General features: G+C 43.4%; 1 protein-coding gene across 2 annotated transcripts; it reads left to right on the top strand.

Annotated features, from left to right (window-relative positions):
• The first annotated feature begins 104 nt into the window (after positions 1-104).
• gabrb2a (gamma-aminobutyric acid type A receptor subunit beta2a) lies at positions 105-26,402 on the top strand. 2 transcript variants are annotated; one of them, XM_040172698.2, is made up of 10 exons: positions 105-368; positions 481-581; positions 1,005-1,072; positions 11,782-12,002; positions 17,660-17,742; positions 20,466-20,603; positions 20,865-21,017; positions 22,366-22,610; positions 23,069-23,209; positions 24,345-26,402. In XM_040172698.2, exons 1-10 carry the CDS (start codon positions 295-297, stop codon positions 24,699-24,701), a joined length of 1,581 nt encoding a protein of 526 aa, XP_040028632.2. In that variant the 5' UTR covers positions 105-294; the 3' UTR covers positions 24,702-26,402. The 2 variants fall into 2 exon arrangements, with proteins under 2 accessions (XP_040028632.2, XP_040028633.2); XM_040172699.2 differs by lacking the exon at positions 23,069-23,209 and having other exon boundaries at positions 207-368.
• Positions 26,403-26,763: the final 361 nt, after the last annotated feature.

Below are 26,763 nucleotides of genomic sequence, written 5' to 3'. Positions count from 1 at the left end.
CTATACACCAACTCAACTGCCAAGTGGTAACAATAAAAAAATTCTGAAATCAATACCGCTGTCGTTCATTTCACACCTGGCACATACGCTCGCTTCTTCATTACGCACAACCACTTGTCCCTTTAATATTTTTCTCTGCAATGGAAACTGCTCATCCACCATCATCAGACTCCACTCTTTGATCTGGGCTGGCTGCACGCATGCGCCTCTCATTGGCTCCTCTGCACTGTCTGGAGTAAGTTGGATGCGCGCTCTCCTCACTCGCATCCCGAAACCGCCTCAAAAACTGTCGCGATGTGGAGGATCAGGAAAAACCACGTTGGGATTTTTACTTTTTCTTTACTCATGACATTTGTCGTGACTCAAAGGTAATCTCGTTTTCTGTCGTCGGTCTTGCATGCCATGTAGCATCGGTGAAAGCGTGCCCGGCGCGCGATATTAATAAGCTGTTTTGCATCACACCACCCTTTTCTCTCACAGCTCCAAGGATCTCAAAGACCCGAGCAATATGCCTCTGGTGAAGGAAACCGTGGACAGGCTGATGAAAGGATACGACATTCGGTTGAGGCCAGATTTCGGAGGTAACGAGCAAATTGAAAATGGATGTCATGTTTTCTCACCCTCCTGACGCGCGATACATGTTTAATAAATCGCAAATTTTTTAATTTACAGACAAATAGGCCTTTCCAATTAGTCTACGAGAAAGCATGTGCATCTTTCATTTGATGGAAGAGATAAGACGGGCTTTTTTTTTTTAGCGTGATCGATCCCGCTCATGAATGTTTGATTATCCCATTGAACAGATTGAATTAACCGCATTTAATCGCATCGGCGTGTTAAACATAACATGTTTTTTCTCCGCTGAGGCCGATGATGCTCAAGTCTCCTGTAGGTGGAGGAGAGCCGAGAGGAACCCGAGCTCGCGTCACGAATTTGATAAATTTACATGATGAGAGAATTATTCATACGTCTTTTCTTTTATTAACGCCTCTGTTCCTTCGCAGGTGCGCCGGTGGCCGTGGGAATGAATATAGACATATCCAGCATAGACATGGTCTCTGAAGTCAACATGGTAGGTGCACCTTCATGATTATTACCCCGCTTAATGTTGCCAATTGCGCGGCGCGGTTGGATTGCCCCTGAAGTGGGCTACTTATCGCGGATACTGGTGCGTGAGAGAAGCCGCGATAATGTGAGCGGAGACGAGGCATCTTGTGAATACATTTTTTTTTTAGGGGGGGGGCAAAGAAAAAAGAAAAACGCTTCTGTTCCCAAACACATCATCGCCATCCTCCTCCATGTCTCCGCATTTACTGCTCTGGTGTGTTGCTGCATTTGAATTCAAATCACACACTCACTGGCGCACTCGGACGCACGGCCCCGGCTGCGCGCGGGGAGAGCTGCATGTGTGTTGTGTGTGCGCGAGTGCGCGCGCGCGCGTATGTGTGTGTGTGTGTGTGTTGCTGACTGCTTCACGTTGTCAAGCCTTGGTGGTGTAATTTTGTTGACACCCACTCCCCTCCTCCCCTCTCCATGCAGTTACCTATAAAATAAATGAGAAAAAAAACACAATCCTCTCCAAACTGGCATCCTTTTGGTGTCTTGATGGCCCTTCATTATTTTAATTACCTTACCATCGAGGTGAAACGACCCCCCACCCCTCCTTACTTATCAGATGTCGTAAGCAATTTGTTAATATGTCCGGTCACACGTTTTGGCTAAAGCGTTTTTGTGTGCAAAGGTGAACGATACGTGAGTCTTGGAGAGGACAGGGGAAAAGTTCAGCAGTCCCTGTAAGAGCACCTATTGATCTGTGAGACAGACAGAGATCAACTGCAACCCACAGGAAACTGACGTCAATTTGAACAACTCCAGTGTCTCTCCGTTGGGTTCAGAACCGCTGGTTTTGCTCGTGGGTTTTGAGATGAATATTGAGGGCAGTCCTTGCAGATAATTCAGAGTGTAATAAAAGATCATTCATAAGGCGGCCTCTCCATGGAGCGACATAATGGAGACGTTATATAAGAGCAAGAAAAACACGTTTCCCAGTAGGAACTGGAAGAGATGTGTTCTCCATTCTAAAATGAGCCATCTCTAAGTTTGATTTGGCCACCTGTCAAATCGGTGTGGCCATTTTGGACTGTTCCAAATGAGTCTTTTAGGACATTGCAGGTTTTTAGCACACGGATGACGAAAAGCACTGAATATGGTCAGTTTCCTCTGATGGAAATGGTTTATTTTGGTGGAGGATGCAGCCAGAGCGGAAGTGCCTTGGGGTTCTGGGGAGATTTGAAATAGAAACCCCTCACTCTTTCTCCCTCTCCCGCCTCCATCCGTCCCTCCCACCACTCTGACGGGATCCCTGGCTGTGACTCCGGGCTCAGCAGCCATGTAATCCACCTCTGCCTTGCTCCAAAGGGTTATCTTACTTAAGAACTAGGCATCTATGCGAGCAATCATCTGGAAAAAAAACACAGCTTCATACATCGCCGTGTGTGTGTGTGTGTGTGTGTGTAGCAAGGCGCAAAACTGGGCTCCAATGGCGGCCGACGTCACGCAACTCCCCGTGGCTATGAGAGAGCGTTCATCTCGCTCATTTCTCAGGAAAGCTCTCCAGATCTGCACAGGCGTCCCTCTGACACCACAGACAAATTTAGACAAAAAGTTCAATAGGAAAACTTCCAAGGCCTCGGCGGGTTTTGTGTTCCACGCGTTGTCACCTTGTGAGAAATCCGGCCCGCCACTTACATAACAAGGATTCTCCTGGTCCTTCCTTCCCCTCGCCCAGCTCTCTTTGGTACAAACAGGGGATAACAGCAGCCGATGGCATTGATCTCAGAGACATCAATGATATCACCCTCCGCCCTGATCACGAGGATGGAGCTGGCGACCTGTGCTCGCTACTGGGCTGCTTTGATCTTCCTCATCGGGGGTAGCCGCTTTAAAAGATTAAAGTGCTGAGAGGGAAAGCAACAGGGAGGGTCTGGGATGAGACCGGGGGGAAGGCGGCCGAGAGCAGGGTGGGAGAGAGGTGAAGGTTACTGTGAGCGGCGTCCCCTTTAATGATAGCTACGTCCTGGTGGAGGCCCGGGAGAAATATACAGCGAGCCCCGTGTTACCACAAGAGAGCTGCAGCCAGCGGCTCATTAACCCCTCAATACCCTCAGTTTTAAGTGGCTTTAGGGTTTGAAAAATCTTATTCCACACTGGCTGACTCTATCGTACATTGATTCTTCAACAGCGTGTTTCAGCTCGCTATTTAAGATATATGACGGCCAATTACTTAATTGGATATTCTATATCTTTTGAGCATCGTTTTAAATAAATTTCCCTCGAATCGTAGCCTGAAATATTTGGTATCTCAGTAAGCTTCAGGAGGCCATAATCATTAAAAATAATATATTCGAGGATCGAGGGAATAAAAGGGCTGCAAGTGATTATTATTCACTTTATCAATCGTTTTGTCTCAAAAATATCCACAAAAATTGAGAAATGTCAATAAGTTCCTGGAGCCCATGTTTTCAAGTGTCGTGTCCAATCAGCTGTCCAGAACACTCGATCCTCCTTTATTATCATAGAACAAACAAAGAAAACACTGGAAAAATATAGCTGGGTATTTATTGCCATTTCTTTTTTTAGGATAACCTCCACCTAGGAGTCGAAAGAAGAATAAAGTGCTGAAAAGATTATGGAATCTAGAAGATGAAGCGAAATACAAAATGTTAATACTCTTCACCTCGACAGTAACACTGTTTTATCTCGACAATATATGAACCTAAAGAAAGGGCCATTTTCTGTCAGTATGGAAGAATGTGATTGGGTTTGAAATGAGAGTTTGTGAGCAGGTTGGGGTTGTAGACAGCTGCTCACTTCTAATTAAAGATAAAAAGGCCTCTGGTGGAGAATGAACTCTGCATTTTGGTCGAGGCTGATTGAAGTAATTTCTTTTTTTCTAAGCTGACATGAAGGGCAGGCTGCTGGTTGAGCCGGTGTTTCCGTGCTCAATGGGATTTGTTGCTTTCTTTGTGCACGTGTAGGAGCTTGGTTCACACGTGTACGTGCCAGAGCGGAGTCACTTTTTGGGTGCATTCTCTTGTAAACCTCAACGAAGGCCCGTCGGGGGCTCGAAGGTCAGCGGTGTTGTCGGGCGATAGAAATGTGCGGGTCAGTCGGCGTCGTGGTAGCGGCCTCGCCTGCATGACATTACAAATGGGCTATTTTGAGGGAGAAGTGTCCTCCGAGTCCGAGGTGCGACCACACATCCTCTCCGGGTTCGGCCCTGCCGACACGCCGGGGTCAGTGCAAAAATATGGCACGGCTATGATATCACGGCCAATACCCTGCCCTCCCCCGCCCCCCCTCCCTGTTTATCTCCGCCTGTCTGTCTGTCTGTCTGTATGCCTCTGGCATCCCGCTCAATCACGCATCTCCCTTATTTAACAGCTGAAATTGCATTTGCATATGGCTGTTTGTTTTTGCTGAAATCACAGATCCAGAAACCCAACCCTGGTTACGGTGCATTAAAAAGTGTTCTGCACACAGACAGTGCAGCTGATTAAATAAAAGTTGAGTCTGTTGTCTCGGCAATGCATTGGCGGTGCATAATAAGCTCCCCGGCACGGCATCAATATGTTGAGTATACAGCCACGATATGCACGCCAATGCGGGAATAAGGAGGGAGGTAAATAAGTATTTTCCCTCCTTGTCTTTTCTCCATTCTGTTGGTTAATTACATGTAAAATACCTGAGGTTGATGGTCGTTAAGAGGCACTGACTGTACTATAACACCATTCTCTGAATGTTAATTAGCTGGCTGTGAATTAAGAGATTTAAACAAACCAGCTGCGGAGGCTTCTGGGATGGAGGAATTAGTGGGGCGTGAGCGTTTCTTTTATCACGATCATTATCCTGACAAGCGCTGGTTTCTTTACATGAGTAATGGGATCTGGTCGTCAGATAACGGGGGAGCCGATGACCAGAGGGAACCTGACGTAGGCCCCGTCGATGCGCTGCATCCGTGTGAAGGGTGCCGCTTCTCGTGTCTCCGAATTAGCAACCATTTTGATCTTGTTTGTCCAAACTGATCCCGTTCCATTTTATTTCCAGCTTGTGGAAAATAAGCTTGTGTTATTTTTACGCAGTGTTGCCATGACAACGCAGCCTCCTTTCTTTTCTTTTTTTGTGAATCTAGGGAAGTCAACGGAGACCTAATAAGGCCTCTTTTCTAGGGACATTTTCAAGGTTTTTTTTTCACATTTGTGATCCATGTGAAGGTCGCTCTGCTTTTGAAGATTTCTGTTGTTTTTTCTTTCTTTGATATTTTGCCTTTTCAGTAAATGCTGACGATACAGCAATTTCCCCATAGTATTAACGGTAGTAGTATCTTACATAGGGCTGCAACCAACAGCAGTCATCTTAAACTGAACTATACTCAGTTTACAACAGAGACCTTTTCATTATAGAAGACTTAAACACTTACTTTATTACCAGACTTATATTGGAAATATCATAGATACCTTCACTCGTTCTCATCTCTTCTCTTTTCTGAGGTTGCTGTAAAAATCTAAAAGAAATCGAATACGATCCATGCTAACCGTTATACAGATAAACTCCCAAATTTTGTCTCCTTGTTCGTCTTGTGCAGCTTCATCTGGCCGGCTCTGTTTGCTCTGCTAAGCGTTCCAGAAAGATTAAGACAAGAATGCAGGTTGTCCAGAACAATGTCATTAGTTATGCTGAGTGGACGCACATAGTAACAGATTAATATGGTCAACAGCATAATTACAGCACTGAGAACAAGAACAACACTAAATCCTGCAGCTGTTCTCTGTTTAATGTTTGGTCCACTGGCACTGGCTTCATTTAAAAATGTCAGTGGAGACCACGAGCGGAAGAAAATATAATTACATTATATCAGAAGTAAAACCTGTTAAAGAAATGCTGTCCATCATTTCATCGGGTTTTGTTATCAAAAACGAACCCTTGCAGAGTCCCACTACAAGAGCAAAGTTAGACGAGTGTAAATTGGTCGTCTTTAATGCGTAACAAAAAGGATACGTGTCTTAAAACCACGAGTAAGTCAGCCTGCTCCATTAAAAGCCCTCACTGTGCTCATGGCTCCCTTAATGATTCTTTCAGGCACTTTCTCCACTGAAGCTAAGTAGCTGAAAAAATGACCCATTCGACGGGGAGTCATGAAGGCGTCCGTGATGTCACTTCCCTCAGGAGGCGAACGGCGAGAGACTCTTTCGGAATCCGCTAACTCCCTACTTGACCCGTAATATTTCATTTGAAGCCCTTTCTTAACTGGACACAGAGAGCACAACGGATGAATAAACTTCAGCCTGACCAGTCGATGTGCTGTGGCGTCTCCTCCAGCTCGTAGATGGAAAACAAACAGACTAGAGGCTGAGAGGTCCGCAGACGAGCTTCTTATTGCCCAAACGTGCTTGTAGCTGTGCACAGTAGACATCGTCCTTATCAGCAAACTCTCCTCTGCCTCTGCTGGAGCGCTCTGCAGAGGGACAGAGCAGATGACAGCAGCAGGCAATATGTTGGACGTCTGTCTGGTCCTGTAAATCTGCAGAGGAGAGAGAGAGAGAAATACACAGATCCGAGTCATCAGTTCATAGGTGGAGTTTGTTTATCGACCTTTTAGTTTGTTCAAATTGGATTCCCTTTCACATATTGTATCAGTAACAAAACAATAAGAAGAAGAATAGTAATTATAATTATAATATATTGCAATTTTTGTTTTTCAAATGACATTTTATTTGTTTTTTTTCAACCTTATTTAATGAAAACCTAAACCGTAAAGCTTATTTAATGAAACGACCAATGATCAAATGAGCAATGTTCTTAGACAAATAACTTTTCTTCTTATAATTATTATTTATGCATTACAGCTGTTATATAATAAAGTTAGATTGGCAATGCTTTGGACGCGTATGTTCTGAATATTTATTTAGTCAAATGCTGTTACCATGATGTTTGGGGTCATTGAAAACCACAATTGCTGTACATAAAACCTTCATAGTTGTAGTAGTAGTACTGTCAATCCCACATAAAAAAGAGCACATAAAAAATGTACAGGACATTTTCATTAAGCCATAAAGTATCCCCATGTTAAAACAATGTTACGTATGTTTTTTTAAAGAGGGCCGGAGAAGACAAGAAGAAAGTGTGCGAATTGAAATCCAAATGTTCTGTCCGCCTGTCAGATTCATCAGGGAAACAAAAATGCACTCCTTGTCATTCTGTCAGGTTCTTAATGGGAGATTTCGAGCATAGAACCATATCCGTAGTGAGGCACTGTCACTGTGCAACCAGCTTTGATGTATTTAAGGCAGCCGAGCCTTGTTTGTATCTTCATCGTCTTCATATGTTCACTGCTGTCAGTTTTTTTTTTTTTTCTAATGTTGGTGCTCTGCACAAGATGTCTTCCCCACTGATGCTCAGTGGTCCGTCTGTGTGACGTTAATGGAGTATCTGAGGAGTGCTTGTGGCGAGGAGACTGAAGGTCGCTCGGGAGGCCGACACTCCGGCACGGGACGGCCCGTCTCTCATTTGTCTGCAGCTTGTTACGGACCTGCATGCTAGTAAGTCCTCCACATCTTCCCGTCCCATCTTCTGTGCGTGGAGGGAGGAGGCTCACAGCACAGATGTTGTGTGGATTATTGCTGTTCCAATAGGCGACGCTAATTGAAATAACACCCGTCAACTCGCATGGCTTCTATCTTGATCTTTATATCTTGCGTTGAACTATTCTTTGATTAACTCACTCCCATATTTAGGCTCAGGGCTGTGTGTATCCCAGAGTTTTGCATAATGCTGTTGTGTGACATGAATATTTTATGTGCAGATTTATTAAAAAAAAGAAAACGAACATGGAAATGTAGAGGTAGAGGATTTGCTTTGTTTGCCTGAACAAAAACAAAAACATCTCTTGCTTTGGGTTTCCAGAGAACGCTAGTATAGTACAACCCTTTCGCTTGTCAAGGAACAAAATGTACACCTCGGCAGTACAGTAACCTACGTCTGAGAAAAGTCTGTGAACAATAACTCTGCCTGCACAAAGAAAGACGGGAGGCAGCGGAATTTTGCGTTGCCCTTTTGAGCTCATGTGATGTCCGAGCGAAGGAAAGCGGCACCATCTGTCAGGTCGTAATCATGCTGCCATTTTACAGCGCAGCCAGGAGGCCCAGGTGTTCTCTGTGCTGTAGCTGTGCATCCATATACATTTAACCCCCCTCAAACGTACACAACGGTACACACGCGAAAAAATAAGAGCAGTTCTGTTATTGTGCATGACGGCGCCGAGTCATGACTTCCTTTAAGACAACATTGTCGATGTCATTAGTAACACCGGTGCATTACTAACTACGGCAAGTGTCCCTGTCAGTCGTTATCTCTGTCATCCATTTTGTGAGAGAGTGAGTGAGTGTGTGAGCGTGCACCCCCGTGTCCGTCCGAGACTAATCCCGCATTGAGCTGCAGTAAAGCGGAGGATATTTTGGGTGGCCCGTTGTGGCTGCATGCTGATGGACCTGTTGCACCTATTGCCCGTTTCATGGTGCAGTCAACTGCCGATTGGCTCCTCAATCTTCAATTGGCAAGTGCATGGCCGCCACACTTGTGAGTCGTTGCGGGTTGAATTGATTAAATCATATTGCAGATGCTCATTGCAGACACATGTGGCGGATGTAGCTGTGGATGGGAATTGTTTTCACTATGTTGAAAAAAAATGGTGTCCCGACAATGCAAAGCAATGATTCATATTTTATAGTTGCAAAAATTACAACTGTCATGAATACAATTATGCTGACAACTATTGTGTAAAATATTTAAGTATTGGCAGTGGTGAGGGTTTTCATTCAGCACATGACATCTAATGTCTGTCTCTGGAGCGAGTTAATTCCTCTTTTGCTTTTCCTGAACTTTCTTCCCTGTTTTCCCTGTTTTTTTCTCATCTGATCGAGGTAGTTGCACCACTGGAGAATCCCTGTTGAGGCCAATTTGGGATGTTAAACTATATCATTTATAATTAACTTGACTATTGAGTCAGTGAATGAGGAAATACTTTTAAGACCATTTTTTTACACCAATAAGCAGAAATCCTGACTTCCTGCTGAGATCATTTGTTAATTGTGTCAATCAAAATATAAGTAATCTTATATTAGTGGGACGCAGTTATCAAACAGAAACAACTCTATTTTAAGCTTTTCAAATGTGAGGGTTTGCCATTTATCTACAGTATTTTTTATATTGTTATGGATTATTTGGGGATTTTGATTTATTGCCTGGGCAAAATTGGGGGATCTTAACGACTGAAAGATTTAAGATAATGTATTCGCTAGCTGCACCCTAAATTATAATAATAAATAAATCCTGTAATAATATAATAATTAAGAGCTACACTGTAAAAAATTGCTGTAAATCTACGGTGCATTTCTAACGATATCTTACAGTATGTCATAATAACTGTAACATACGGTTAAATCTTCATCCCTTGCTAGTAAATTAACGACCAATGTCATGAATAAACAGTTAAAGCTGTCAATTTACAATAATAGCAGACTACCGTAATTCAACTACATGTTACATATATTTTATGAACTGGTGGAAATACACATACAAGTGCGTAATCTCAGTTCATCCAGAACACCTGTGCAGTTCAACATCGGAGGAGTTTCTCATTGCCTCGTCTCTCCAAGTAACGTTGGTAAGTGTTATTTGCCTAGCATGATTAACACTCTCCTTCCTTATATCTTGTTGTCTTCCTCAACTTTGTAATTTTAGTATTTTACCAATGACAGTGTTTCTAAACATTTTATTTTGGTTTGTTTTACAGTAGCCACTGGATTAAGGACGCCAGCCGTTTGCTGCGGGCAATTGAAAGTGTTCCATAGCGTATTGTTGCAGTTACTTTACCTTGTTCCTAATGATTTTATGATTCATTTTTTAATTATTGTATACATGCGGCATATTTTATGTTTTTTTCTTGTTACAAATGCCTAACATTTTTGTTTTAAAAGCATCTAATAAACTCCAACCACTATGACCGAAATGAGTTTGGTTGTCTTTCTTTAATTTGTGGAGAATTAAATATATACGGTAATAAGTAAACGGTAACATTCTGGTATTTATAACACAAAAACATTAATCGTATGGTAACAAACTGTAATCCAATATACAACAACATACCGTATATTACGGTAGAGCACTGTAAATAAAACAGTAAATTACTAGCGTCGACTGCCAATACATTGCAGTTAATTCACAGTAAAATTAGTTCAAGTTTACGGTAACATACAGTAATCCATTTTATGGCAACATAGTGTAAAAAACATTTATGGTATTATACCGTAAAATAACGGTAAATTCATGGCGTCCTTGCTGCCAGTAAAATACCGTTAATTTACGGTGACATTTTTTAGAGTGTAAATGCAAGTGTTTGACACACCAGACGCACTTTCCCTTCCTTGTTCCATGTCAAATTACATTTACCCCCCCAAAAACTGTGGGGCAAAACAATACAGAAAGCTTATATCTAAAAGTCAGTAACGAATTATATCTTCCTATGTTGCTCTGGTTGTTACCACAGCTAATATTATTAGCTTCCCTTTTTTATTTTTGTCAGACAGAGGTTCAGGCTTCCCTCAGAGGATTCTAGCTGCTTGCGTTTCTGTGTTTCGCCGTCAATATGGTGAAGGACGGTTAGTAGAGAAGAATGGGTGGCGCAGGAGATGCTACCTCACTGAGACTTCAGGCAGCAGCTAACGATCCCAAAGGTGATAGAGATATCCGATGGACAGGCTGATAATGAGGCAGACAGGAAGCGAGTGTGAGAATGTGTTCACTGGGAACTCTTGTAAAACAGGATAAGGATGCAGCCGTCCACGCTGGGCTTTTGACTCCCGAAAAAATCAACATGGGAGTCACGCGTGTATTTTTAGATGCCCTTTTTACGCAGGGCTTTTGTCGCTCACACTGCTTATGAGTGATAAGAGTTTAAGAGCAAAGTTGGCTTTGCGGTGCCACACTAATGTGTGATGATATAAAAAAGCATAGAACATAGAAACACAACGATAAGTCGTGACGGTGACGGCCCGGGAGGAAAAAGCTCATTGCTCTCGTTTCACGGGGTCGTATTGTTTTATTTGTTTTCCTACTCATCCACACTGGAACAGAGAAAATCCAACTGCAGTGCTGTGTTTTCCTGAGGCTGAGTGGGTGTAAGTCTTTTTTTAAAAACTAAACAGAGGAAAAAGGGACCAGGATGAAGACCCATTTGCATGAGGCTGAGTGGTAGTAATATTGTCTGTTAGTGCGGCCATTCCTCGCTCAAAGCAGATGGTACAAAAGTCGGCCAGCTGAGAAATGTTTCCCTCTTGTTTTGTCCCAAAATGAAGTGAGGATAGTTGAATACCCCCCTCCCCCCACCACCCCCCAGCCACCATGGCCTTAATACTGGCCTTAACCTTTCGGATCCCAAAATGACCTTTTGGGAGACCTCCTCACTCTGCAGAGTCCACACTGCGGGCCGTGACGTGTCTTTGGAGTCATATTCATATATCAGCGTGGGGTGACATCAGCTTTTGCCGCTTGTCATGTTCAGTGAAACACGCGCACGTGTCACCTGATGGATTCATTCAGTGGATCCAGAAGTGTATTCTGGCTTGGTGGCGGAATTAACGTCAGCGTTATTGACTCTCAGCATAAGCTTGTCTTATGAAGTGCTGCGCTGGCTTCATTAAAGGGACTCTCCCCTCTGTCCTCCAGGACTACACCTTGACCATGTACTTCCAGCAAGCGTGGCGGGACAAACGTCTGTCCTACTCTGAGATTGCGTACAACCTGACTCTGGATAACCGAGTGGCGGATCAGCTGTGGGTCCCCGACACCTACTTCCTCAACGACAAGAAGTCCTTCGTTCACGGCGTCACTGTGAAGAACAGGATGATTCGTCTGCACCCGGACGGCACGGTGCTCTATGGACTCAGGTAAGCCTTTTACATCTGCACCCTCCTTTCGTGTCGTGACTATTACTGGATTGATCCCGAATGCATAATGAAGTAATGTGATTGTGATGCGTTGTGCCTGAATGAGCTTTTTTGTAATGAACTCTAACTTTGAATTTAAAGTATTGTGGCAGTTCAATTTTTTGTGTTGAGTGACACAACAAACAGTCACATACAGTCAAATGATTTTGTTTTTACAACTTGTGCCGTATTTCTTTGTTTTGTTTTGGTCGTTATAATATTCTACACAACAAGTTAACAGCTGAGATCTGGTAACGCAGCAACACTGCTGGAAATAGATGGGCAACTAACTGGTGAAATGAAAAGATAAATGACATACAGATTAAACACTTAACCAGGGAAGCAAAATGATTACAGTTAAGTTACCAGCAAACTGTTCAAATATATATAACGCAATTGTGTTGACACACAATTTTCCTGCACAATGAGGGGGAATATGACGTTTTTTTATAAACAGAGTGGTATAAACGCTGTGATTTTTCAACCTGGGTGCCGGGACGGCCCAACGGGTTGCGAGCTAATTCTGATATGATCAATGAGATTGGAGAGAAGACACAACAAGTCATGGCGAATATATTTGTATTGCACATTTGTACAGCAATGCAATTATTGTTCATTGTTCTAGCACATGGACAATACATGAAGAAAAGGTATCAAATGTAATAAACAACATAAAAAGACACATTCCCTTCCACATCCTCTGATGATCATCTTTATGAATAATTGATTAGTTGTGATCAATAATAAAGCAGGGTGGTGCAAACAGCCGAACTGGGTCTGATTGTGCAGGCGGGTTCAACCCATCTACGAGACGTCTCTTTGTGGTATTGGACTGTGATGCCTGTGAGGAGACTCACATACATAATTGATAACTCATAATCAATAATGTAGCAGTTCAATACAAACACTGAATCTGTATTTGTACTGATGCTGCGCATTTGACTTCACAAGCTGGCAGAGCCCGTCCATCAGTGTGCTCCTCTGATCTCTCGCCTCTTTTTTGTATAAGTGTGTGTGTGTGATCTCAGATTAGTGTTGGCGTTTAAAAAGTGAGATTATTGTTGCTAATTCAAGATGTTGTAGCATTCTCTCAAGACAGATATGCACATCTTGTGCTTAAAAAAAGTATCTGCACTGCACCAGATTATTCATCGCTACATTTTGTTTCAACAGTAAAGAAATGTCATTTACAACTCTCTGGCGCAATTATATAAGCCCAAACGCACGTTTTTGCATAACAAAGCAGTGGAGGCTGGGAACGTCTGGTTGTGTATTGGAGGGTGTGCGTGCGTGCGGCAGAGGGATGTGGTTGTTACCTCACATACGTTGTCCTTGTCAGTGCCGCGGCCTCCCGGCTTCTCCATCTTTTGGTTCGTGGGTTTGGTTCAGGTTTTATTTGATGCTAGCGAGTCCAGACACAAGCTTCTGTCAGAGTCAGCCCGGCCAGATGCCTCTGCGCTGTGAGCACGCTGACACATACCTGCAGAGACGGGCCGGCTGGTTACAGCAGCAGGGCTCCACGGTGGACGTGGACGGGATCGCTAACTGAGAGAGAGACTCACAGGCCTTCATGGGAGAAACAGGTTGCATGTGAAAGCCCGTCCTTTCCGTACCGTCACATGTTTGGTTAATTGTTTGCTGATTTATTAATACCACTGTATGCGATATGATAATAGTGTGAAGTAAAAGTAGCAATGCCACAATGTAAATATCCTCTGGCCTAGAATTGGTTTAACAGTAAAATGTCCTCAAAAAGAATACAATCTGTAATAGAATTGATAGTACTTATGCTTGCACATGTTTGCAGTCTTTTATTGATGTGTTTAGTTAAGTAATCCACGTTTGGTTACTGTATCTATAAAATTGCGTCACGTTGAATAGATAATGTGTTTGTTTGTTTGTGACTATTGAATAGAGCTGTCCAATAAATGTAGTGGAGCCCAATATAACAAACGAACATGTAGTGGAGTGAAAAGTAGCACAAGTACTTGGCAAAGAAGTACATACGTTTGCACCACTGATTTTATTTCTAAAATGATATATTTACCCAGATATATACTTTTATGCATTGAGATGCTTTAAAGATCCCCTTTTGCACTTTCTTTTTACTTTGTTGAAAGTTTTTGGAACCCTTGATGATGTCATAGTGATGTCACATGGAGTTTCTATCCAGTAGGGATGATCTACTGAAAAGATGACCTCCGGTTGCATCATGGGAAATGTACGGAAAGACTAAAAAAGAGTTTTGCACAATATCATCACCCCGAAACCCCGCCAATCAAGCTGTCTATCAAAGGTGTCTATTAAAAACATTCAAGCAGTTGACATCACACACAAACACAAGTTAATGATCAAGTCTACAGAATAATTCTATTGCTTGTTTGCTTTCTTTTAAACATCTCTAAATAACTCTAGTAGACATGTCATTCTATAAGACATAACGTTGTCTCAATAAATCATTGCATAATAACGGGTACGGGTAAACATTTTATCGACTTCAAAGGTGAATTTAATCCAACTCAAATTAGTTTGCAGCGCACCTGGGGAACACACACCAATACCAATAGATTAGATTGTTGTTCAGTTTGCAGGAGGCATTAGATGATTGTGTGTGGTGTGGCTTTGTGCGAGTGTTATTGTTGGGGTGCATGCTGAGAAGGGAAGGGTGAGTGTGTTGTTTACTCCTTATTCCCTGGATCTATGCTTCCCAATCCTGCCAAATCCCGGTCTTCAATTACCAGGAGGAGCAGAAAATTACAACAGTGCTCCCAACTGTCACGTTAGAGCTCAGTTGTGATCTAATTACCCAGCCCCGAAAAAGGCTCAGCCAAATAACACAGATACCAACCAGGCTGCGAGAACACACACACACACTGAGAAAAAGAAAAACACAAAACCTCCACTTAGCCTTTCATTTGATGCAGGAAGGAGGGAAAGGCATTCGGTGCACGACTCCTGCACTGAGAGGGATTGAGGAAATAGGGGAGATCCAAAGAGAAAGAAAGAGACTTGAAGGTCAGACTTCATTCAAAATGGAGAAATTATTAGAATTCTCCCTCCCTGTCTTCCCCCCGTCCTCCTCTCTCTCTCTCTCTCTCTCTCTCTCTCTGTTTCTCTGTGAATATTTTAACTCCTTTTGTAAGAGGACATGTCCTTGTGCCATGAAGACCTCTTTTGTCCGGGCGAGAAGTCTTCCACTCTGTACGGCTCGATAGATGACATCGCATGGCCAGGAGGAGAAAGCTGAAAGAGAATCGTTAAAAAAAAAAAAAAACATCATCACCATCAATATAGGATTAGCATTGCCTTAAAAATAATCCATCTGTCAAACTATTGATCCCACTGGTTGGTTTGCATGCGTGTGTTCATATGCTTTGCCACTCGCTGGACTCTTTTCGTGCTACTGCAGACATTTTATTTTCAAATTTGGCAACAGTGCCTGAGCAGAGAGAGACAATCCTGCATGCCATGTTTTCTCAGCTCAGCACAGGCGCTGTATCCAAAATGGAGGAAGCTTCTCCATCTTAATTCAACTTCTAACTTGATTACAATGTCCACGTATTAGTATGTGAGTTTAATTGCACGTACGCAGGTTTGCAACCTGCTCGGGAATGTCTCTCTGCATCCGGCCTCTGCTGTGATGCTCCCTCGGAATGATTCTGAACGATTCTGTCTGGGGTTTTGTGGTGGTTGGGTTATGTGCGTAAACAAGGTCATTTGGAATAAAGGTGAACAGGTTGCCTTAAGGGGGGTCCACGCGCACTGGCCGAACTGTGACGAAACATGCCCAGATAGAAAAAACTGCCTTTTTCTTCTTCTTTTTTTTTTTTAGAGCTCCATGTCCCATTAGCTCCGACGCAGTGCAAATGTAGCGTGTTTGAATCTGCGTGATCTGTTGGAGCGTGGCCTCTCCTCCGGCAGGTTGGGACGAGAGAGAGAGAGAGAGGGAGGGAGAGAGAGAGATGGAGGGACCGGCCCTGATGTTGATCAAGAGCAAACAAGCCTGTGCTTCATGAGTGCTGCTGCTGCTTCTGCTGCTGTAGAGGTTCGGGGCAGACTCGCGCTGGAGCGCCGATGACGGGGAGGAGGAGGAGGAGGCGGAGGGGAGAGGAGAAGAGAAGACAGGAAGGGAATCCGGCAGAGAAATCCTCCCCCGTCCCTCCTCCCCCTTCGTTATTGGCTGTTTATGAATTGTTCGTATGGATGTTGGCCACGCTGGCTTGGACAGGAGCTGCTGATGCTGCTCTTGATCAGGGATGCAGAGTCTCAGACAAAAACAGCTTTGAGACTTCTGCCGATGATGTAGGTGGGCTATAAATAGTCTGTTATTTTTACCCCTGCCATTTTGCCCTCGTTTCCGCTTTTCCCCCGTGCCTCCTCTGCCTACGTCACGGTTTAGTTGTGGTGATGGCTGGCTGGTGAGCACGGCATCCCAGTAAGTTGTCCCCCTATAAAGGGGTAAAACTAGGACAGATATAAGACTCCTGTGTTAATCCCCCAGTGCACCATGGTCCTGCTAACTGGCGCTTACATAAGAGCCCAGAGAGCAAGTAAAAGGAAGTAAAGACAGCGAGACAGAGAGCCTGAGTGTGTGAGAGAGAAAGACCCTGCGTCTCTACGTCTCAAAAAATGAAATCCTAAACTTGCCAGGCCGGGCCCAGGGGAGCTCCAAGTATTATGTGGACATATTTTAAATAAACTTCTGCTGTTCATTATTAAAGACAAAGCACTCTTCAAGTTTGTAGTTAGGAAAGATATTTAGAGATTTCACTCTAAAAATAGATATTTTGCTGTTTTATTCATAAAAAAAATGATGTTTTCCAGAAAATTGACTGTATACTTTATATAACAAAACATATTATGTGTCCAGTCATATGTGAGATTAATTGTGGACAGACATATGGGTGCACAGAGGGAAACAGAGTATATAATCTCCTGGCTATCGAGGATGCTAGATTCAGTCCTGAGAGTTAAATTGTGTGTCCAGTCTCTCTCAGACAGCCTCTGGGTTTTGGCACGGCCGAGTGCCAGCCTGTCTCAGGTCTGGCCAACTTGTCGTGTGTGAAACCGGAAGTGCGTCGCTCTGAGTGAACCGGCCTCATGCAGCTGGCTGGCACTCAGCAAGGGTTTATTGCACGATTGACTGACTAGAGGTGGAACCTTGTACTTGTTTTAAAGTCAAAAAAGAGTTGCGTTCTAATTCCGTACTACATACAATGCTACTTGTATTTAGCATATTTTGTTATTATACTACACGGACGTAGATGTACCATATGTAAAACATTTCCACAATGAAAATATTGCATTTTCAAAACCTATATATAATTACATTTTAGTATTAGCGAGTGTTAAAGAAATAAAAACGGTGTTAGCATATTTTATTTCAACAAATGTCTGTTAGGACTTTCTCACACTTGCCACGCAGCATTTGAGTTGAGTGTTGAGTTGATCTCGATTCACCTATTTGATTAAATGTTATATTGGAACCTGTTGTTTTTGTACATCAGGTGCTCCTCGGTTATAAGGATTTCTGCTTTGAAGGTCAAGTTAAATTAGCTGCGCTGCCTCTGCCGGCTCTTTGACAAATCCTATATATTTCTATCCCCCTCTGTGTGTAGGATCACCACAACCGCAGCCTGTATGATGGACCTGCGCCGCTACCCTCTAGATGAGCAAAACTGCACCCTGGAGATTGAAAGCTGTAAGTACCGTTGCCCCTGACAACCAGCTCTCACGCCCACACGTAGGCATAGAATTCAACAGATCCCACGTACACATGCAGCTCTGAAATCCAAGTCTGAAAGTCTGTCGGGCTTGGTAGCAGGTAGAAGGAAGACTGCATGTAAAATGCTGAGAAAGGCTGATGAGATATCAAGAGATACGCATCAAGAAGAGGAACATCACTAATGGCTCGCTGACTGATAACATCCAGCCTAATTAATTCAACTCCATCTGCAGTGGCTTCCTAAGGCTTGCAGGAGCCTGATTAGGTCCAGTGTTTCAGGGGTGTGCTGATAATGGATGTTATGTGTAGCTTCCTCCCGAAACTGCCTCCATGTTTGTACAGTACAAAGAGCTCATTTCACATGGAGTTTGTAATTGTACGTGATCAGGAGTTCTGGAGGGAGTGTAGAGGAACATGAGAGGGAGAGACGAGGTCCTCTGCGTGTTTTATCTGGGTCCCCGGAGAAAAGGATTATGGTGCTGGGATGCGGTGTAAGGCTCGGTCTTCCCGGGTTTGATCACGCTATTGCCAGCAGCGTTGAGCAGCACAAAAACAGCTCGGGTCAGAACCGCCTCTTGCTGCTTCTCTCCCATTATGCTCGCCATCTTTCTCTTCATCACTCTCTCTTTCCGTTTCTCATCTCCTTTTATGCACAGTCTCATCCTCGCCTTTTTTTCTTCCTCCCAGCCTTTTTATCTCTCTCTCTCTCTCTCTCTCTCTCTCCATCACTCATGCTCTCTCTTTTTTTGTCTTCCTCTTCCTTCTCCTCTCTCAGGCAGCCCAACACAAAATGGACACACACACACACCCGTGCACACACGCATGCACACACGCATGCACACACACACATGCACAGCTCCAGTTTGATCAGCAGGCAGTATCTGCTTTCATATGGATTAACTGGCAATGGTTTTAACGTTGGAATCGCTTGATGCCAGAGCATGCTATTTTATTCAGACTAATGAGCCAAGAGAACTCTCGCTCTCCCTTGATAAACTTGATGCATTTTTAACAGACACAAGTCTTAAAATCCCACATCCTGTGACACATCAGCAGCTCACTGCTGAGGCTCAGACTATTGCTCTCACATGTTGAGCAATAATTGATTTCTACCTCTGCAACAGTGAAGGTCTATTGTAACGCATACAGTGCATGCAAATGCAAACACACACCCACGTATGTATACGTATCTTGGAGCTCACACCGGACACACTCCCTCACATAACAGCCCAGGAAGAATACATCTTTCCCAACGGAGAAAATGGCCCAGAACTAATGGAGCTTCAAACTGACTGACCAGTTATGTACGAGCCATAAAACACTCCCTTACCACATTCCTCGCGCTGCAACCTTCCTTTCCCAAACTCCCCGAGACACTTCTGGGGACAGCCGGTCTCGGCTGATCCGAACTGAGCTGAGCAGCACATTAAAACCGCAGTATGGTGGACTTGGCTCTAATTGGGGTGATGTGGGCGTTGCACGAGGCTGGGTGGTGATAATGCAGGTGTGGAGGGAAACTGCTGATGTTTTAACATCAACTCCTTCATGCATACAGCTGCACCACAGTATATTTATTATTTTCTGTGCTTCTGTGTAGATAGACCTCCATTGTTGAGCCACACAAGTGACCCGTTCCTTCATTACCAGACAAGATAATTGAGTCAGAGTTTGTAAAAAAGAAGGAAAAACGCATAGTAGGTTTGGGCTTTTTCATTGGATTAGTTGACATGATGTGTCAGAGAAGAAAATGCAAGTAAATCTTTAATACTGGCCGCCCAGTCTTCAGTTGAAGGGTGTTGTTCGGTTATGTCAATATTGTTGGTGTCAGTGCTTTGCCCACTTTAATAATTCAAAATGTCTGCAGCCTAACGTTGAAATCAGCTGATCTTCAAGCAATAACAGCACCATCGTGATTGTCCTTATGTTGAATGTTGAACAGAAACAATAATTGTTTGTTTATTTCCTTAAATCAAAGGCTTGCAATTAAATTATTCATCATATCTGATTAGGTCCCTCCGTGTATTTTATGTGTGAGGCAGATAAAGTTGAACAGGAATTTATTTGTCTGTCTGCAACACTCAATTCCACCAAATGCAACGACAATGCTTTACATCCTCGTGCAACAAATGCAAATCTCTTTATGTTATGTAGGTTTGAAATAGCACATAAGTTGCCAATGCCAGATGTTCTGCTCTCAACATTACGCTTCAGTATTTTATATGCATTGGAGTCTCTACAATAAACATCTAGTTGATCTACAGTTCCATCGGAATTGTATACGTTTGCGAAGCTTCTCACCTTACATCAATTAAAAAAATTTGTTTTTCAGGACTATTTTCTAAGTATTTCTAAAATCAATGACCTACGTTGTAGTTACAATAATTATTTCAAGTTCTACTTTATGAAAACACACCTACTGGAGATGGACGTCATTGTGGAGGATGAAAGGCTTTTTGGTTGGTGTGATCAAGGAAACTAAAACAAACAGTCTTTGTTGCACAATATTGTATTACATGGCTGTGTTGATGGAAGTAATGTTTCTGGAGCTTCCAGCAAACATATTAATATACCACTGAACCACTAAAGGACTGTGCTGAACTACATACAAATGGTGGCAATCTAAAAGACATTTGACGTTTCCGCACTACTAGAACATTACTGGGCGACGTTAATGTTTCTCTTTGGTTTGTCCTCTGCAGATGGCTACACCACTGATGATATTGAGTTTTACTGGCGAGGTGGAGACGGCGCCGTGTCAGGGGTCGACAGGATAGAGCTGCCACAGTTCTCTATTGTTGACTATAAACTCATCTCTACGAATGTGGTGTTCTCTACAGGTACATCTCAGCCGCACTCTGTCTTTGGTACTTGTCTTTGAAGCTGCAGGTTTTCTGTGTACTGAGAACAGATTATTGGGAAAACCAACATTTAAGGTAAATGAAAATGTTCCATAGTCCGTATTTCAAGCGATAAAATCCACATGCAGACAACATATTGATAGAGCAGGCTCCCTGGTGTCAAAGAAAATATAGTTTTTAAGTGAGCTCCATTGAGGAAAAATCTATTTCTATCCCACTTCCTCCCTGTGCTTCCTTCAGGTTCCTACCCCCGCCTGTCCCTCAGCTTCAAACTGAAGAGGAACATTGGTTACTTCATCCTGCAGACATACATGCCTTCCATCCTGATTACCATCCTCTCCTGGGTCTCCTTCTGGATCAACTACGACGCCTCAGCTGCCAGAGTGGCCCTCGGTAGGATCGCCTCGCCACCGTCAACAGTGACCCTGGGAAATAACCCAAAGATAAATGATAACCGTGCACAAATAGCGCCATTTAACACACGTTGAACCATTCAGACTTGTCTGAGATCTGTACATTGTTGTGTATGTCCGATCTCGGTTTTGACTCTTTATTTTTCCAGTATTTTCTTTTTTTTCTTTTAGCTCTAAGCAATTGAGTGATAGCGGTGTGTGATAGGCTGCCTGGCTAAATGTCTGTTGTTCAGAGATGACTACATGCATGACTCATGCAGAGCGAGATGCGCTGAAACGCGACCTTGAAGAGTGCTGTCTCTCTCTCTCTCTCTCTCTCTCTCTCCGCCTGTCTGTCTATCGGAGCCCCTGATTGGTCGAAGATCCAAGCTAATCAGAGCCAGAACCCAGTTAAATTGCAACCAAACGAAAAGGTGGCAACGTTTGCATAGATTTATCTCACAAATTTGACTGTTTTTATTTAAAAAGTGCCACTGATCCTGAAAGGAAAAACTCCTTTTAGTGATGAATGTGGGCATGACAGATTCGGAGAAGCAGAGGGAATGGCTTTCAGCTTCATGCGTGCTGTTATTTGTTTTCCGGAGTGGGACACATGTGGGTTGAAGCCTCAGACGGTGCATTCACAGGGGAACTTGATTCAAAGATCTATCTCCACTCAGCGTCCAGAGAAGGTGCAGTGAGTGAGCACAGCCAATGAGAGACGAGGCTCCATGCCACAGCGACACTGCTGGGTTATTTATAATACGTGTGAATCTGACCAAATGCAGATTGTGCATGCAGATGACTAATGGATCAAACCCAGGGTGTGTATGAAAAAAAAAAAAACAGGTGAATTGTGCTGTGACTAATAGCAGATGTTTACAACATGCTTTAACACAGCCTGCAGTTCAATTTGTCCATTTGAATACATGATTAGATTTACACCTTGTGAAACACACACACACACACACACACACACACACACACACACACAGAATGTAAGCCTCAGGAGGTTCCGAACGATCTGTCATCCATGTGGGTTCACATTATTTCAGGGCTGTCTGTTTGTTATACATAAAGGCCTAAAGTAAGGGCATAAACAAATGTCTGTATGAAATGTCCTCTTAATCACCCTGTAGTTGATGACATATGTCAGTCTGAACCAAAGTGTTATACGTATATACATTGTCATTCCTATAGCCATGAAGCTAATAAACGTTAAAAAAAATATAACCCTCAGTCAAATGAACAATCCTATTTTCTTTCACTGTACAGATAATGGTAAACAAATGTCTTTCAGCGTCTAAAGACTTCACTTTCTTTCTAACCGTGTGACCTGTGGTATCCAGGGATCACCACGGTGCTGACCATGACCACCATCAACACCCACTTGCGAGAGACGCTCCCAAAGATCCCCTACGTGAAGGCTATTGACATGTACCTGATGGGGTGCTTTGTGTTTGTGTTCCTGGCCCTGCTGGAGTACGCCTTCGTCAACTACATCTTCTTCGGCCAGGGCCCCCAGCGGCAGAAGAAGGCGGCTGAAAAAGCAGCCACGGCCAATAACGAAAAGATGAGACCCGACCCCAACAAGGTACATGAGCAGCCAAACCTGCTCTAGAGGGATCTGTGCTGTTGGTTAATCTGTGTGTGTGTTGGGTTCTGTGGGAACAAATAAGTTCTTCTCCCCTCAAGGTTAATGTGATGCTGTGATCAATGGTTGATGTCCTTTACCAGCACTCTTTACTCCTACTCTAGCTCTCTATTTCTCACTGGTTTACCTTTGTGTATCAATTTTATTACTAGGCCCTGAAAGAATGGATGCAGAATGCTGGCCTATACTTTATCTCCATATGTGTGTGTGTCTCTTTCGAAGGGCAAGGCGCCTCGGAAAAAATCACTGGCGGTGCCAAAGTCTTCTCTTTAGAATTTATTCAGCTGCTAAAGTTTGCAGGAACAACATCAACTTAAAAAAATAAAACACCCGTTCCTTCTGAGTGTGGCAAGCTACAATTTCCCCTAAGTAACAGTGCTGATTTTGTATGCTTGCAGTGGCTGGTGGGAAATGTAGTTCAGAGAGATGATGCTCTGTATGCCAGAATGAAACAGAGGGAAATTGACGCATATGACTCGATGTGGGATCCCATCTTTGTGGACGATGCCGCATTAGGACTAGGCGAGCAAAGAAATAAGGTACTGGAGGTTTTGAAAGTCAAAACTAACAATGTCATCAATCTGAATCGATTTAGATCAGAGGAAAATCCTGTAGTTTTTGTGCATTTCTTTGATTTCTATAGATTTTAAGGCAACTTTGATCATCACTCCCACCATTGTGTTTTTTCCCTCTCTTGGTTTGCTCTTCATGCATTTTCCTGACAAACATGGCTTAGCAGTTTCATTTCTGCGGGCATTAGTTTAATCTTAACCTGGGCTGTAACATCTGAATTGACGGGAAATGACAAATATGGCGAGAGAGAAGAAAATCAGGAGCTTCTCTTTAGATAATATCATACAAACACTGTACAATCTCAATGGAAATTGATAACTCTCTTCAGGCTAATTGAAGCAATTGAAAAACCTGGATGTACATGAGGTGGAGATCATTTGCAGTTTGATGAATAGTGCCAGATAAGTGGCTTCGCTTTCAAAGTGAGTTACACAAAAACAACAAAATTCAACAAGCTCCATTTACAGCGGGACAGCATTGGATTACAGGGGCGTTTTTCCTCAAAAGTCAGGCCATGGATGAAGAAATGTTGATCTGAAATCACTTCCCACAACGTCTTTCTTGACCTGCCCCCAAACCTTTTCAGCCTCTCCTCCATCATTGCAAAGTCCTTAATATTTATCTCAACCTTCTCCTCTCACATTTTTTTTCCTTTGCTTTCTCTTTTGTTATTCAGTTTGTCTTGTGAATCAACAGAATTTTAACCACCTTGGTTGAAATTCTGAGATGACAATGAAGATTTCCTCATGATAATTAGTTTGTGGAGTGCGTTGTGCTCTTCCAGGAATGTTATCTCATAGTCTTGTGGTTGTATTATCACTCAGATATTGATTGATAGATGATGAATAATAGTAATAAAATGTTTGAAGTGCTTGAAATTCACTGCGACTTCACTGTAGGTAACACAGTTTTTTTTACTCATTTACATTAACCCATTCTAGCACCTCATCAGCATTTTCTACACAGAGAATGACTTGATCATGATTATCGGAGCTGTACGTCATTTTACTCGCCCCTTAGTCTGAAAGCTTCAGAAGCCGCTTAGATCTCCCCGAGGCAGTAACCTCTCATGGCTCCACCTGTTCTTACACCCTCACGCAGATGACTCCTGACGACAACATCCTGTTCAGCTCCCTGGAGATGAAGAACGAGATGGGTGGGGGCGGGGATCTGTCGCGAGGCCTCGGGGCACCGGGGGACCCCCGCAACACCATGCTGGCCTACGACAGCTCGACGCTGCAGTACCGCAGGGCGGCCATGGCTCGCCAGAACTATGGCCACAGCGCCTTGGAGCGCCACGCCCAGAAGAAGTCGCGCCTACGGAGACGGGCTTCCCAGCTCAAGGTGAATATCCCAGACCTGTCCGACGTGAACTCTATCGATAAGTGGTCCAGGATGATCTTCCCCACCGTCTTCTCCTTCTTCAACGTCGTCTACTGGCTCTACTACGTCCATTAAACCTGGCGGTGTCCGGTGGCCGGCTCGCAAAGGGGTGAGGGTGGGGTGGGGAGGGGATGGTGGTGGGGGTATAGAGTAGATGGAAGAAATCTAGAGAGTGAGAGAGGGGATGAGAGGGTGAGAGAGAGAGAGAGAGAGAGGGCGGGTGGCGGAGGTGAGGAGGGGGGGGTAGTGAAAGATAAACAGTGCACCAACTTTTTTTAGCTGGTTCGTTTGAGAAAAAAGTGAAGAAAAAGCAAAGACCTTTGGATGGACTGCAGCAGCACCCAACACTTCAGTCAGCAGTGACTCTTTTAGGATTCGGGAAACACCTTTAAACGACTGACAAACACTCAAAAAAGAAGAATGAATTTTAAAAAGTCCAGAAATGGTGCCTGTTCCAGAATTTCGATATATCACTAATATTTGTCATTCGTAGCTTACTCTCTGTGGATCAAATATTTATGCTTGTGTTTGCATATACTTTAAGGATTTGTTTTGTTTAGTATATATTTACTTCGTAGCCGAGCTGTCTGCATCCAGGAAAGCTTTATAAATGATTTTAAAGGAGTCATCCTTGATAGTCTATTTTCCTATAATTACTGTATATCAAAAACATCCTTTTAAAAGCATGCTTATGTTTGATTTCATTTGCATCTCAGTCATGATGGCCATGGAGCGCAAAGCTTTTTAGTTTCACTTGTTGAGGTTTAGTCCGTCAGTTACTATTTTGCAGCTTTGGCTTAGTTTGGTTTGAGCGTCACTGGATGACAACAAGGTGAACAGCTGCAGTACCGCCGGACAACCCGGCGGGGCTTTTATGGCGCCGATGCCGGAACAGAAGAAGAGGCCTCGGTTGTGTTGAAGGTATCGTGTTCTTCGGGGAAGACGTGGTCCTGTCTGGCCGGGTTTTTGTTTTACTGTTGCCGTGCTGACAGAATGAAAGTCCATTTTCACTACGTGTTGTTTTTTTTTAAAGGGAACATTTGACTCCTGCTACTTGTCGTTGTGTGAGGAGCTTCAGAGGCGGACAAATGGCTTTAACGCGTCTTGAGCTGGTGGAAGGACTTTGCCAGTAGATGAGCTTCAATGCAACCATTGTCGCTGCATAAATATGGCAATCCACAATCATCATTATCAGTAGATTTGAATGATAGAAGTATGATGCGTTTCATTGTGGTTAGATTTCTGTTTTGAAAAACTGTAGATAAACATAAATCATATTTAAGAAAAAGAGATGATTCATTTTTATAAATCAATACTCACATTATTGTGTAAATATTATGGATTTATTCTATTTAAATGGGTCTCTGTTGTTGTTTTTGCAGTTGAATTACAGATCAAATGTTCCATTCAGTCAAAAAAAAAAAGAAAAGATCAATTTAACTGAAAGAAAAACACAATTCAAAACTTTGCTGATTCTGTACTTTTTGGACTTTTCTCTCTTTACTTTCTTTTTAATGGACTCTAAAAGCATCTACTTGCTGAAACTGAAGCACTTCCAGACACCAGTGACTTTTGGGTCATCTTTTTGTTCTCCAGAGATGACTAAACAAGGACCCCACTATCCAGGCATTGAAGTCAGGCGTATTTTGTACAAAGTTTCTGTAAATTCCAATTGTAATATTTCATAATGACTGTAAATATCTTGTGTAATGATTGTCAGCAATTATGAAGATGTATCTAAATTCAATTAAAACTCAATTCAGTCTATCACTTCAATAACTGAGTGCACGGGTAGCGGTTTTATGTGTCCTGGATGAATGTGCGGCTCCTGCCGACTGACTGTTGGGCCTCGCGGCTGATCGGGTGTCTGAATGAGCGAGTGAACAGTGCTGCTGCTTCACAGATTAAGTGGGCAAGCCAGCGCAGAAATGTAGGGACGGAAAGAGAGATGTGAGGGCCGCAGCTGGGGACCGTTGGCTGCATAATGGATGGATGAGGCAAAGGAGTCGGAGCAAGAGGGCGCGGTGGTGCGCTTTGCTGAGATGGGCTCGGCTGGGGTCCGAGCGAGGGCCGAGCGCCGGCCTCGGGGGCCATTAACGCAGAGGGCCATGGATATGGAGGCACTCTTTGGACCCAA

The sequence above is a fragment of the Gasterosteus aculeatus genome, chromosome 4, assembly GCF_964276395.1.
Source record: "Gasterosteus aculeatus chromosome 4, fGasAcu3.hap1.1, whole genome shotgun sequence".
NCBI classification, from domain to species: Eukaryota; Metazoa; Chordata; class Actinopteri; order Perciformes; family Gasterosteidae; genus Gasterosteus; species Gasterosteus aculeatus.
This window is presented reverse-complemented; position numbering and strand designations above follow the sequence as displayed.